At 37.8% G+C, this 12,831-nt stretch overlaps 1 protein-coding gene across 1 annotated transcript in view; it reads left to right on the top strand.

Moving 5' to 3' along the window:
* The window catches only part of LOC122539634 (beta-1,4 N-acetylgalactosaminyltransferase 2-like), a 29,711-nt gene extending 18,761 nt beyond the window's left edge, over positions 1–10,950 (top strand). The window contains exons 8-9 of the mRNA XM_043674633.1: positions 7,918–8,140; positions 10,733–10,950. Coding sequence (XP_043530568.1) covers positions 7,918–8,140; positions 10,733–10,950 — 441 coding nt within the window. The remainder of the gene's footprint in view (positions 1–7,917; positions 8,141–10,732) is intronic.
* Positions 10,951–12,831: the final 1,881 nt, after the last annotated feature.

The following is a 12,831-nucleotide window of genomic DNA, read 5'->3' as shown; positions in this document are numbered from 1 at the left end:
CACTGCTGGTCAAAGAAACAGCTCCATGCTGATCCTCTCTCTTTCTCTGACATCTCTCCTGTAAGAACCTGTGTTTGATTTGACTTTTTTTTGCCCATGGGGTGTTTATGGGGATGTTGCCAGTATTTGGAACAGCATTATTAAGTTGCCATAGAGTCAATTGTGTTTTCATTATGTTATTCTGTGGTCTGTTCTCTTTTGTTTGTGTATAAATAAATTCTGTTTTGTTTAAACCTGAGTGCTTGGGACAGCTGTATCCCTCCCGGAATATCCACTCTACACCTGCTTAAAACAACTAGAAAAGTTAGGGTCTGGGCTACCCTTTTGAAATGTTTTGAGGGGGTTTGGCCTGGTCCATAACAGACTGGGGGCTCTTTGCAGGATTTGTTCTGTAGTTCCAATTTGGGATTAGGCTTGTTAGACTCAAAGGCTGCAAGTGGTAGGTGTTAGTGTGGTTTGTTGTATTCAGTTAGATTAAACAGTGCTTACTGTAATAATGGCTCCTTCAGTCTCTCAGAGCTTTCTGGGGGGTGGAAGAAGGTGACCGGGGAAAAGCTGCTGGAAGTGACAGGTAAACTGGAGTTGGAGCCACCTCGTTCTGTGAGGAAAAGAGAGATAATTATAGCAATTGTTAGACATTTAAAATTTGCTGGAAACACCATCAGAATCTTTAGATGTGGCTAAGATTCAACTGGAAATGAAGCAGCTTGAGTCAGGGGTAATAGAAGAGGAAAGGGCAAAAGAAATGAAACCATTTGAATTATGATTAAAAGCAAAGGAAAGAGAAAAAGAATGAATCGCTTTAACAGAACAAAAAGGAAAAGGGAGAGAAAGAGAGAAAAGGGGAGAGAGGAAAGGAAGAAAGAGAAGGAGTTTGAACTTTCAGAAATTGGCACTTAGACAGGAACGTCAGCTTGAACGGATGGAGAAGAAGGCTGAAGGTCAGCTTAGAGAAGAAGAGAGTGAGATGACCAATCCCATGGGAGCAAAAGTCCTGGTGGAGATCTGCTAAATATATCCAGTCATTGCCTAAATTTGATGAGAAGGATGTAGAAGCCTTTTTCATCTCATTTGAGAAGGTGACTAAACAAGTGCAGTGGCCAGTGACCATGTGGGTTTTGTTGATTGAAACAACATTTGTAGGTAGAGCTAGAGAGGGATTTGTATTCCTATCAGAGGAGGTGTCTGGACCGTATGGGGAGGTGAAGAAAGCCAACTGAAGTGCATATGGGCTTGTGCCAGGAGCCCGCAGACAGCATTTCAGGAATCTAAGGAGGGACTCTGGTCAAATTTACATCTAATTTGAAAGAGTCAAACAAAGTAATTTTGATAGGTGGATATGGGGAATTCAAAATAGAGCAAACCCATGCCACTCTTAGAGAGACGATTATTTTGGAAGAGTTCAAAATATCACTTCATGAGGTAGTGAGAACTCATGTGGAAGAGCAGGGAATTAAATCAAGAAGATTACCAGCTGAAATAGCTGATGATTATGAGTTGGTTCGTAAATCAAAGTTTGGCTTCCAACATCAGTTTCAATCTTCAAGGGATAGAAATTGGGGAAAAGAGAAATCCTCAAGTGGAAAGGGAAAAGTAGATCTCAGTTACGATCCTAAGGATAACTTCCCAAAGGGTAAAAAGGAAACCCTTGAAATGGGAAGAGAAGTTAAAAAATTTTCACTGCAATAAAGTAGGCCACGTGGAATCACCGTGGTGGTGGATTAGGAAATGTACTGGGAAGCCAGATGTAGAAAAATAGAATAAACCAGTGAATTTTGTTGGAGATGTAACAGAGAGACAGTGGAGGCTAAAAAGCTGCATCAGAATGTACAACCTGGTCGGAGGTTGGTTCAAGAGGAAGTGCCAGATCTTCTAAAACCATATGCCTGTGAAGGTAAAGTTTACTGACACTGGCCAGGAGCATCAGGTAAAGAGGTTACAATATTAAGAGATACAGGATCCTTTCAATCTTTGATGTTGAAAGATGAGGGGATATGTACCTCTGAAGGACTATTGGCAGAAAAAAAATGCTAGTAACAGGAATTCACGGTGAGACAAGAAGTGCTCAGTTATGTAAAGTGAGATTACAGTGTCCAGTGAAGAGTGGAGAAATTGTGGTAAGAGTACTGGACAAACTCTCAACTCCAGGAATACAATTTGTCCTTACTAACGATACAGCTGGTTCACGGGTAGGAGTGCTGCCTATTGTGGTTGAAAAGCCAGTGGAAACTCAGGCAACTCAGGATATTACAGGAAGCATATCCTGGAATTTTTCCTGACTGTGTGGTAACGAGGTCACAAAGGCAGCAGTTGAAATGAGAGAGATCAAAGAGTCTAGATAAGAAAGCTGAAGTGGAGTTAGCAGAGACCCTGTTTGATCAAATGATTGAGACAAACCAAGTGCAGACATATGATAAAGTAGGTATTTTTAGTTCGGAGAAATTAACTGAAAGATGATAAACTAAACCAGTTGTATCAAAAGGCATTCACAGATAAAGAATCCAGATGTATCCCTGAATGCTACTAATTTTAAAATGATTTCTTAATGAGGAAATGCAGACAACCACATGTTCAGACAGAGAAATGTGCAGAAGTTCATCAAGTTGTATTGCCAGTGGGTTATAGAAAGGACGTCATTTAGAGCTAAGAAAAACTCAAGCTAAAATACGAAAACATTTTTACTGCCCTGGGCTGCACAAAGATGTAATTAAATTTTGCCAGACATGTCATACCTGTCAGGTAATTGGAAAAACCACAGGCAGTAATAAAACCTATACCTATTCCTAAATTTGAAGAGCTTTTTACAAGAGTCTTAATTGATTGTATAGAATCCCTACCTAAAACAAAAAGCAAGAATCAGTATTTGTTAACAATAATAGATGTGTCCACTAGATTTCTAGAGGCTATTCCATTACACAATATCACAGCTAAAAGAATTGTAGAGCAGTTACTCAAATTTTTCACTAGATGTGGACTACCCACAGGGATACAATCAGATCAAGGGACAATTCAAATCTACTGCAAACCATCTAGAATCGGAGGGAACACAAGGAAGATGGCATGAGACATTAAGGATCATGTTGAGGGTTTATAGTCAAGACTATCCCGATGATTGTGATACGGAAATTCTGTTTGTACTTTTTACCATCAGAGATGCACCAAATTCAGTCCATTTGAATTGGGCATGAAGTGAGAGGTCTGCTAAAACTGATTAAGGAGAAATTGGTAAGTCAGAATTCAGAGACCACATATTTGGACAATGTGTCAAATTTTAGGGAACGATTAAATAAAGCTGGGGAGTTGGCTAGACAGCATTTACAAGTATCACAACCTACAGTGAAATGGGAAGTAGACAAGAAACCAAAAACTTATAATTTTGCTATCAGGGATAAAGCATTAGTGTTATTTCCAGTGATAAGTGAACCTTTAAAAGCAAGGTTTAGTGGACCTTATCAAGTCGAAAGGAGATTGGGTGAAGTGAACTATTTGATAAGGACTCCAGACTGAGAGAAATCTCACAGCATTTCATGTGAATATGTTCAAAAGGTATTTTCACAGGGAAGGAGAGCAAAAGCAGACTGTGTTATTGGTTACAACACAAAGTGAAAATCAAGTTCAGAGGATTTTGAAATGGGGTTCCTCAAATTAAATTGGACAATGAGGAAGTTGTCAATAATTGATTTTAAAAAATTATCGAGTTACCTTCCAGAGGAAAATTGAAATGATCTGAAAGAGTTATTGCTATTGCATAGGGAAATAAGCTGGGAGGTATTAATCTAATTATGCATGATGTAGATATAGGGAATGCTGTTCTGATTAAGCAACATCCTTATAGGCATAACCCTCCAAAGTTGACACGGGTTCAAAAGGAGATTGAACACATGCTCCAAGATGACATAATCGAAGTGAGTTACAGTGACTGGAGCTCACCCATAGTAATGGTGCCAAAGCCAGGTGATACCCAATGGTTATGTTTGGACTATCGCAAAGTCAATGCAGTTACAATGACTGATGCATTTCCGATTCGGCGTTTGGAAGACTGTGTTGAAAAGGTGGGACAAGCAACTTATATTTCTAAGTTGGACTTGCTCAGAGGATACTGGCAGGTACCTTGTCCAAAAGAGTGAAGACAATTTCAGCTTTTGTAATATCAAGTGGACTGTATCAGTCTAAAGTCATGCAGTTTGGTGTGAAAAACACACCAGCCACATTTCAGAGACTAACCAATAAGGTCATTTCCAGATTACCCAACTGTGTCGTATATATTGAGGACCTGTTGAATTTTAGTGTCACAGAGAAGGAACATTTGCAACATTTATATGAATTATTTGATCAACTTTGGGAGGCAGGCTTGGTGATAAACCTGACTAAAAGTGAATTTGCCAAAGCCAAGTCACCTTCCTGGACCATGTTATTGAACATGGACAAATGGCCCCATAGTATGCAAAACAAATGTTATTGGGGGGGTTCCCATACCACCAACAAAAAGAGCAGTACTACGATTCCTGGGATTGAGTGGATTTTATCAGAAATTTGTACCAAATTTTAGAAGTGTGGCTGCTCACTGAATTACTGAAGAAAGGTAAAAGGTTTCAGTAGACAGCGGACTGTCAGAAGGCGTTTGATAGCCTGAAAGCTGTGTTAACCACTGCCCCGGTATTAGCCACACCTAATTATGCAAAGCCATTCAAGGTGGCTATCAATGTGAGTGATGTGGTTGTCGGTGCTGTACTCTTTCAGGAAGACAACAAGAAGATAGAAAGACTGATCAGATATTTCTCCAGGAAATTGAACATTGATCAGCAGAACTATTTGACAGCTGAGAAGGAGACTTTGAGCTTGGTGTTGGCATTACAACATATCAAAGGTTATGTTACCAGTAATGTGTCCGAGACAATCATGTTCACTGATCGTTACCCATTGATGTTTGTGGTGAAATTTAAGAACCAAAATTCTGGACTGTTTTGATGAAGATTGTTGCTTCAGCCATTCAATTTGAAAACTGTATGCAGCAGGACATGAAAACATGATTGCTGATGTGGATGAGAAACTTTGGTGTTCAATAGTGGAATAAAACAGACTGTAATATAATTTGATGTACTAACAATGTAAGATTAAAGGGTATCAAAATGAAGCCATCTTTGGATATTGATGGTTCATTTTTTTTAAGGGGGGAGGTGTGACGATACTGCTCCTTTTACAAAGAAATGGTTTATCACTTGCTTTGAATGATCTTTGACCTCAGCTTAGCTTCTGCTCACAGTTCACCACTTTTAGGTCATCTAATCATCAAAATTACATATGATATTTACACAACACAATTCTAGGATCATCACAAATTCAGCTAGTAAATTGTCTACATTATCACATTGAATTCAGTGTGTCCATTTTAAACAAAACTGATTAATGGACTTTGGAGAGTTAGAAGGGGGGGCATGAAAACCTTTTAGTGGGTAGGACTAAGGAAAACCCGAAGGCATTAGGTGAGAAACAAGAGGATGGCCTATGTGAGGGCAAGACTGATCAGGGATAGTGGAGGGAACTTGCACTTGGAGTTGAAGGAGGGAGGGGAGACTGTTAATGAATCAAAAAGTGTGGTACTGGAAAAGCACAGCCAGTCAGACAGCATCCAAGGAGCAGGAGAGTCAATGTTTCAAGCATAAGCTCTTCATTAGAAATCTCCCAGGTTCTTAATTAATACTTTGCTTCTGCATTCAATACTGAGAGAGTCCTTGGCATTTGTAAGGACAGTGTGAAACAGGCTGATATGCTCGAACAGGTTGATGTTAAGAAGGAGAATGTACCGAAAATTTTGGAAATCATAAGGATAGTTAAATCCCCCGTGCCAAATTACTACAGAAAGTGAGGGAAGAGATTGCTGTGCCTTTGTGATGATCTTTGCCTCCTCACTGTCCACTTGAGTAGTGCCAGATAATTGGAGGGTGGCAAATGTTATTCTCTTGTCCAAGAAAGGGAATAGGGATAATCCTGGTAATTACAGACCAGTCAGTCTCATGTCTATGGTGGGTAAAGTATTGGAGAGCATTCTGAGAAACAGGATTTATGATTACTTGGAAGACCATTGTTTGATTAGAGATAGTCAGCATGGCTGTGTGAGGTACTGGTCATACCCCACAAACCTTATTGAATTCTTTGAGGATGTGATAAACATATTGATGAGGTAGAGCAGTGGATGTGATGTACAGGGTACATGGATTTTAGCAGGCATTTGATAAAGTTCCCCATGGTAGGCTTATTCAAAAAGTAAAGAGGCATGGGATACAGAGACCTCTGACTGAATGAATACAGAATTGGCTGGCCCATGGAAGACAGAGGGTGGTAGTAGGTGGAAAGTATTTGGCCTGGAGCTTGGTGACCAGTGGTGTTCTGCAGCTATCAGTTCTGGGACCTCTGTTCTTTGTGATTTTTATAAATGCCTTGGATGAGGAAGTGGAAGGGTGGATTAGTAAATTTGCCGATGACATGAAGGTTGGTAGAGTGGTAGATAGCGTGGAGGGCTGTTGCAGGTTGCAACTGGACATTGACAGGATGCAGGACTGGGCTGACAAGTGGCAGATGGAGTTCAACCTGGAAAGTGTGAAGTGATTCACTTTTTTAAAGATAGAATTTTCGGCAGTGTGGAGGAACAATGGGACCTTGGGGTCCATGTACATAGATCCCTCAAAGTTGCCACTCAAGTTAATAGGATTGTTATGAAGGCAAATGGTGTGTTAGGTTTCATTAGCAGGGGGATTGAGTTCAAAAGCCATGAGGTTATGCTGCAGCTGTATAGAAACCTGGTTAGATCACACTTGGAAAATTGTGTTCTGTTCTGGTTTCAGCCCATTCCTGCTGAGTTACAATGCTTGACGTAAACAAAATTATACATTCCTTCAGCAAATCACAGAAACACTTTAAAACCAGTGACCCTTCTAAACATTAAGTATCACCAGGCTTCATATGTTTTCTCATTCTCATTCCATTGAATTTAACTTCAGCTAAGCCAGAAAATTATAAGTTATTATCTACAATATTAACTGCTTAATACTAAAGGATTGACCGTGGCCCATGTTCTGGATTAACTTACCAGGTTAGACCCAACTAAGCACAGCCCAGCACCTTGACAGATGTCTCTACAGACCTCCAACAGACTGGTATGACTTGATCTATGGGACTCACCTTGACCCTATCTCTGAACTGAAAGTACATGGATTCCTGAATCCTGACTGGACCCAAACATCTGACTGACCATAGCCAGCCCCTTGGACTGAGAAGAAATGATGCCTGTTATAATACAACAAAATAGGTGACAGCCAGTCAGAGGTACATTTCTCAGAACAACGCACTGACCAATTAAGGTCAACCTACTGGTCTAAAATTTAGACAGTTAACTACCAAGCTTCATTCATTGGTGCATTCTCCATAAAAGCACCTCCATGAATCAGAGTCCACTTGCTAACCAATCAGCAACTTCCTCTCAGGTAATATAAATGTTGGTTTTTCCCTTAGATTGGCATCCTTGTGAATTGTTCTGAAGAGTGCAAAGTTAAAAGCTTCAACAAAAAGTGTATTTTTCAACAACACTCAAGTTTTAAACTCCTCGGTGAATTTTCAAACACCTGAAATATGTTGATAAATAACAAAGATTTTGAAAAAGACCATAGTTTTTTTGGAACACAGAACTTACTTATTTTTGTTGGTGATTGAATAGTATCAATACTTATCATGTTTTTATAAAATTATTTTGTATGCTGTTTAATGCAGATGCTAACCTATTTGTTTCAAATGGTTAAGGACCTTGAAAAGTAGTATAAAACATGAATTATCAGGCCATGAGACCTACACTATAATTAAATTAACTTTATTTTCAAACAAAGTTCATAGCATATGTACCATTTTTAAAATTATTTTCCATAGGTTGGAGCCTCTGTGAGTGGCAGTCGATTTCAATTTAAACTGTGGTATGAGAAAGGAAATGATGATGGAGACTGCTTGTTTTCCCAATTTGGCAGTTTTCATGCACTGGATGGGTTTCCACACTGTGTAGTCACCAGTCTTGTGGTGAACTTCTTTCTGGCCAGGACACAAAAGGTATGGAGTGTTGGATTTGACCCACGATTGTCAAGGGTAGCTCACCCAGGTAATTGCATTCATGTCCTTTGTATGTTTACACTCATGGTCCTGGCTGGGTTAATCAGACTTTTCTCAAAGTGTGGTGCTGGAAAAGCACAGCCAGTCAGGCAGCATCCGAGGAGCAGGAGAGTCGATGTTTCGAGCATGAGCTCTTCATCAGATGAAGAACATTCGATCTCCTGCTCCTCAGATGCTGCTTGACTGGCTGTGCTTTTCCAGTACCTCACTTTTTGACCCTGATCTCCAGCCTCACTTTCTCTTAATCAGGTTTTTATTAAGTTTGTCTATGGATTTACAGAATCATCTTAAGGCATAATTCATAAGATTCCCTGCCTATTGACCAAGAATGGACAGAAATATCCCCAAATTTTCAGCTAATTGGTGAATTTTGATTCAGACATGTTTTATCATATACACTTCTCTGAATAGTTTTACACCAATATTATGGTATAAAAGTTTTTCATGTAACAATATAGTTGATTCAAAGATCAATATATTAAATGAATATTTGGGAATGATTTCAAAAGGTCAATGATGCATTAGAGTATTTGAGAAAATCAACAGGGGCTTCACAATGTTACAGAGAAGTAGCCAAATCTAAAATCGTTTTCATTAGAAGTAAGAAAATTGATCAGGAACATCATTTGGTTTGGAAAATACTGAAACGTAAATACCCCCTCTAAATGATTTCCTAATAATTTGTATCCAAGAAATCTAATCGCTGGTCCACTCATCAAAGAGAATAATCTTCCTTTACTTACTTGGCCAGAACTCTCAATCTTGAAAACATCTCTCAAGTCTCCTCTTACCTTTCTCTGTTCTAAGGATAACAGTCCCAAATTTCCTGATCTCTTCTCATAACTGAAGTTCCTTTTCCCAGAGAAAAAACTAATAGTCTTCTTCTGTATCTTTTGTAAAGTCTTTATGTTTGCCTTGAATTGGTACTCATAATTGTCCGCAATATTCAATCAGAGAACTAACCAGTGTTTATGAAGTTGCAGAATTATTTTTTCTGCTTGAATATTCCTCTATCTATAAGCTAAGTAATCAAATTGCATGTTAACCATCTTATCAGCTTGTCCTCCCATCCTTACTAATTTATTTATCTGAGCACAAATGTCTTTCCACTCATCAACACTCTTTTTGCCATCTAGTTATCATCTTTGCCTACTCATCCCGCCAAAATACATCACTTCACATCTTTCTGTGTTAAACCTATTAAGGTTTTCTGCCCGTTTCACCATCCTACCTATGATATCCTGAAAGTTAATTATCCTTTTAAGATGACCACTACTTTTCCAAGTGTTCTAATCTAGATAATTTTATAAAAGAGTAATGAATCCAAAACAAACTCTCAGGGAGCATTTCTGTTAAAGACCTCCCAAAACATTAATCTACCACCAGCTCTTGCTTCCTGTCACTGAGTGAATTTTATATTGATAATATCAATTTCCTCTTAATTCCATAGACATGCATTTATTCAATAAGCATCCTGTGAGACATTTTATTGAATAGCCTTCTGAATAGCCATTTATACATCTGTTGCATTACCCTGACCAACCTCACCAAAGAATTAAATCAATTAGATGAATATCATTCACCTTTTAAAAAATCTATGTCGATGATCAACAGATATATTTCTAAATGAAAATTATTTAGAACCTGGTAATGAATTTCAATAATTTCCCTACCATGCATTGGCCTTTCCTTAATTATCCTCCTTTTTTTGTCTCTGACTTCCTGAGCTTTTTTCAATAATCCAGCTATTTACCAACCCATCCAGTCTGATATTTCCAGAAATTTTCACTGGTGTCCAAGTGTCAAAATAATGTATCTGTAATTTCTGTTATTCCCTTTTTGTTAATCCAAGCAAGTTTGCTTTTCTTTTCACATGCTTCAATTTTTACAACTGACCTATTCGATGGTCTCAGGAAATCTCTGTACATCAGATATCCTGTATCCTATGTAATACCACAGTGAATGTGTTTAATAGGCGAAAGTGAGGACTGCAGATGCTGGAGATCAGAGTCCAGAGTGTGGTGCTGGAAAAGCACAGCAGGTCAGGCAGCACCCAAGGAGCAGGAGAATCGACATTTCGAGCATAATCCCTTCATCAGGACTTACGCCCAAAACGTCGATTTTTCTGCTCCTTGGATGCTACCTGACCTGTTGTGCATTTCCAGCATCACCCTTTTGACCTGGAATGTAGTTAATAGTCTGTTTTCTTTTAAGTTAGCAAAATTGTTTCAAGCAGTAAAAAGACTCTGTCAGCAGTATTTAGCAAATATACTCATTGGTTTAAAAATCTACAAAATAGAATGATAAATAGCTGTTTAAGTGTAGAATTGAAAGTTACAAATACAATCTAAAATTAAAATTTTCTCCATTGAATATAATGGCTTCTATTTCACTCAAAGTGGGTTCAAATGTAGAATATCGACAGTAAGGTTGAGTAAAATGAGTATTTTTAGATGCACAGATATTCTGGAACTTAACTTTGGATAAGATGTTTTTCTTGTTCCTCATTACTTCAACATCTGACTGTTCTTCTACGATGCAGTGATACTGATAAGGAAATGTTATTTTGTATCATTCCTAGAGTTTTTCATTGATGGCCTTGGTAGTTTACTTGTGGGATCGTGCAATGATGTCCGTATTGGTCACCAGAAGAAAGTAAAACAAACGCAGGAATCTCTGAAGGATGTTGAAAGGAGATATGCAACATTTAGGCATGCAAACAAGCGTCAATTCAAATCCCGTCTTGCATTAGTTCATTTCAAAAATTGGCTTAAATGTTACGCCCAATACAAACACTGAAGGGCTGGGTTACCTTTGTTTTCATCATTTGCTGTACCTGTTTCTTCTCTTTTGCACAAATGGAATTGATTTGAAATGAGCATTTATTTGAAGCCAAAAGATTTAATTCTTGGGTAATGGTAAACACATCCATGCTTTATTTTAAATGGTACAAGCCACAAAATAATTAGAGATGAATATTGCTTCTTCACTTGTTGTTGATGATTCTCTAGCCAACTGCAAGAAGGAACTATGCTTCTCCTTTAAATTCTTTTTAAAAATTCATGTTAAAACTTAATTCTCTGGTATGCAGGTTCATTTTAATCTAACTTAGCTTTCCATTTATCTGGAGACGTGTGCAATATTATAGTTCAGAGGAATGAAAGAAAGTTTCAAATGAGAAATGTTTTTTGGTCTGTTAAAGCTTATTTTTGCAATAAATGTTATCTACAACTGCTGAGCCCTTGCAAAATAATTATTAACTCGTAGCAATATTGATCTTGTGCAGTATTTATTGTTTGTTATGACCTGATCTGACAACAAAACAAAATGGTAGAGGTGTCCCATTCTAGCAATGTAGGAATCAAAGGAATTACAATTAGATTTAGTCTGGTTTTAGTTTAGACTCTGACTCCAGATTAAGGCTGTATATCTTGCTTTTGCTTCATTCTTGGTGCTAGGAGAAACTAATTTGCACTGTCATACTATTGCAAATTACCCCTAATCTGTCACCATTGTAGTTAAATGTCAATTCAAAAATGATGTTCTTTGGCTTTTATTGTTTGGGTGATTGTTTTAACCACTTATCACTTGTTGAATAAAGGGAGTTTGGAGGCAGAATATCCACTTGATTATTTTCAGTCATTTCCATTTATTATCTTTCACTTCTCTTATCTGATATCAGCCAATAATCTGAGTATAACGATTGTTTACCAATAGGTTTTGTTACGACAGAGGCTCCACCAATCTTGCAGGCCGCAACAGAAAATAAATAAAAAATACTTCCTGTTACCAAGATGATCAATCCAACACCTTACCTATATCAGGTTTTAAGAAAAATATGTATCAATCAAGTTTCGTAATTGTATCAATTGTTTATTATCATGCCAAAAGGTAATCAATAAATATGAAATAACTGATTAACACACACAATCAGTTATATGGAAGAATCTCTCCCTTGCTTCAGGAAAAGAGAAAAAAAATTAGATTTTTTTTGGCAGAGATTGGATTTCTGAAAAATAAAAGACTTTGACTAATGGGTTATCATTGAAGACAAAGAGACAAAGTACGGAATGTTCTAGAGCCTGTTGCTGTCATGTCCTGGCTGGTATAATGAAGTCACTAATTGTGTATGGCTCTCAATGAAATCTTACAGGCAGAGCTTTCCCTGGAAAGACAATCTTGACACGTTTCTTCAATCACTCTTTCGAGAACAAATAGGATTCATCTTGAACCCAAGGGGGGATTTCTGTATCTTCACTATAGAAAATACAAAAAAAATCCAGTAATAGCTTTAAATCCAAACTTGAAAGAAAGCAAGGACGATAGTTAAGTTATACTCAGCAAACTGATGGAGCTGAGATTCCAGGTGGACGTCATACTAAGGTCTTAAAACAGGTGGAGAAAATAAGCCAGTACATCAGTTGATGTTAATTTTCTAAAATACTCTTGATTCAGAGAAGGTAGCATCACACTTGAAATTAGGAAATATAACTCAGTTCTTCAAGATAGGAGGGAGGCAGAAAACAGGAGACTATAGGCTAGTTACTTTGATGTCTGTTTTGTGGAAAGTGTTAGCATTGATTCTTAAAGAAATTATAACTGTGCACTTAGAAATAGTCAAGGTGATCAATAAGAGTCAACATTGTTGTTAAAGGGAAATCGTGTTTAACCAATTTGTTG

Source organism: Chiloscyllium plagiosum, chromosome 33 (genome assembly GCF_004010195.1).
Source record: "Chiloscyllium plagiosum isolate BGI_BamShark_2017 chromosome 33, ASM401019v2, whole genome shotgun sequence".
Taxonomy (NCBI): Eukaryota; Metazoa; Chordata; class Chondrichthyes; order Orectolobiformes; family Hemiscylliidae; genus Chiloscyllium; species Chiloscyllium plagiosum.
The sequence above is the reverse complement of the archived record's forward strand: the minus strand, read 5'-3'. Positions and strand labels throughout refer to the sequence as shown.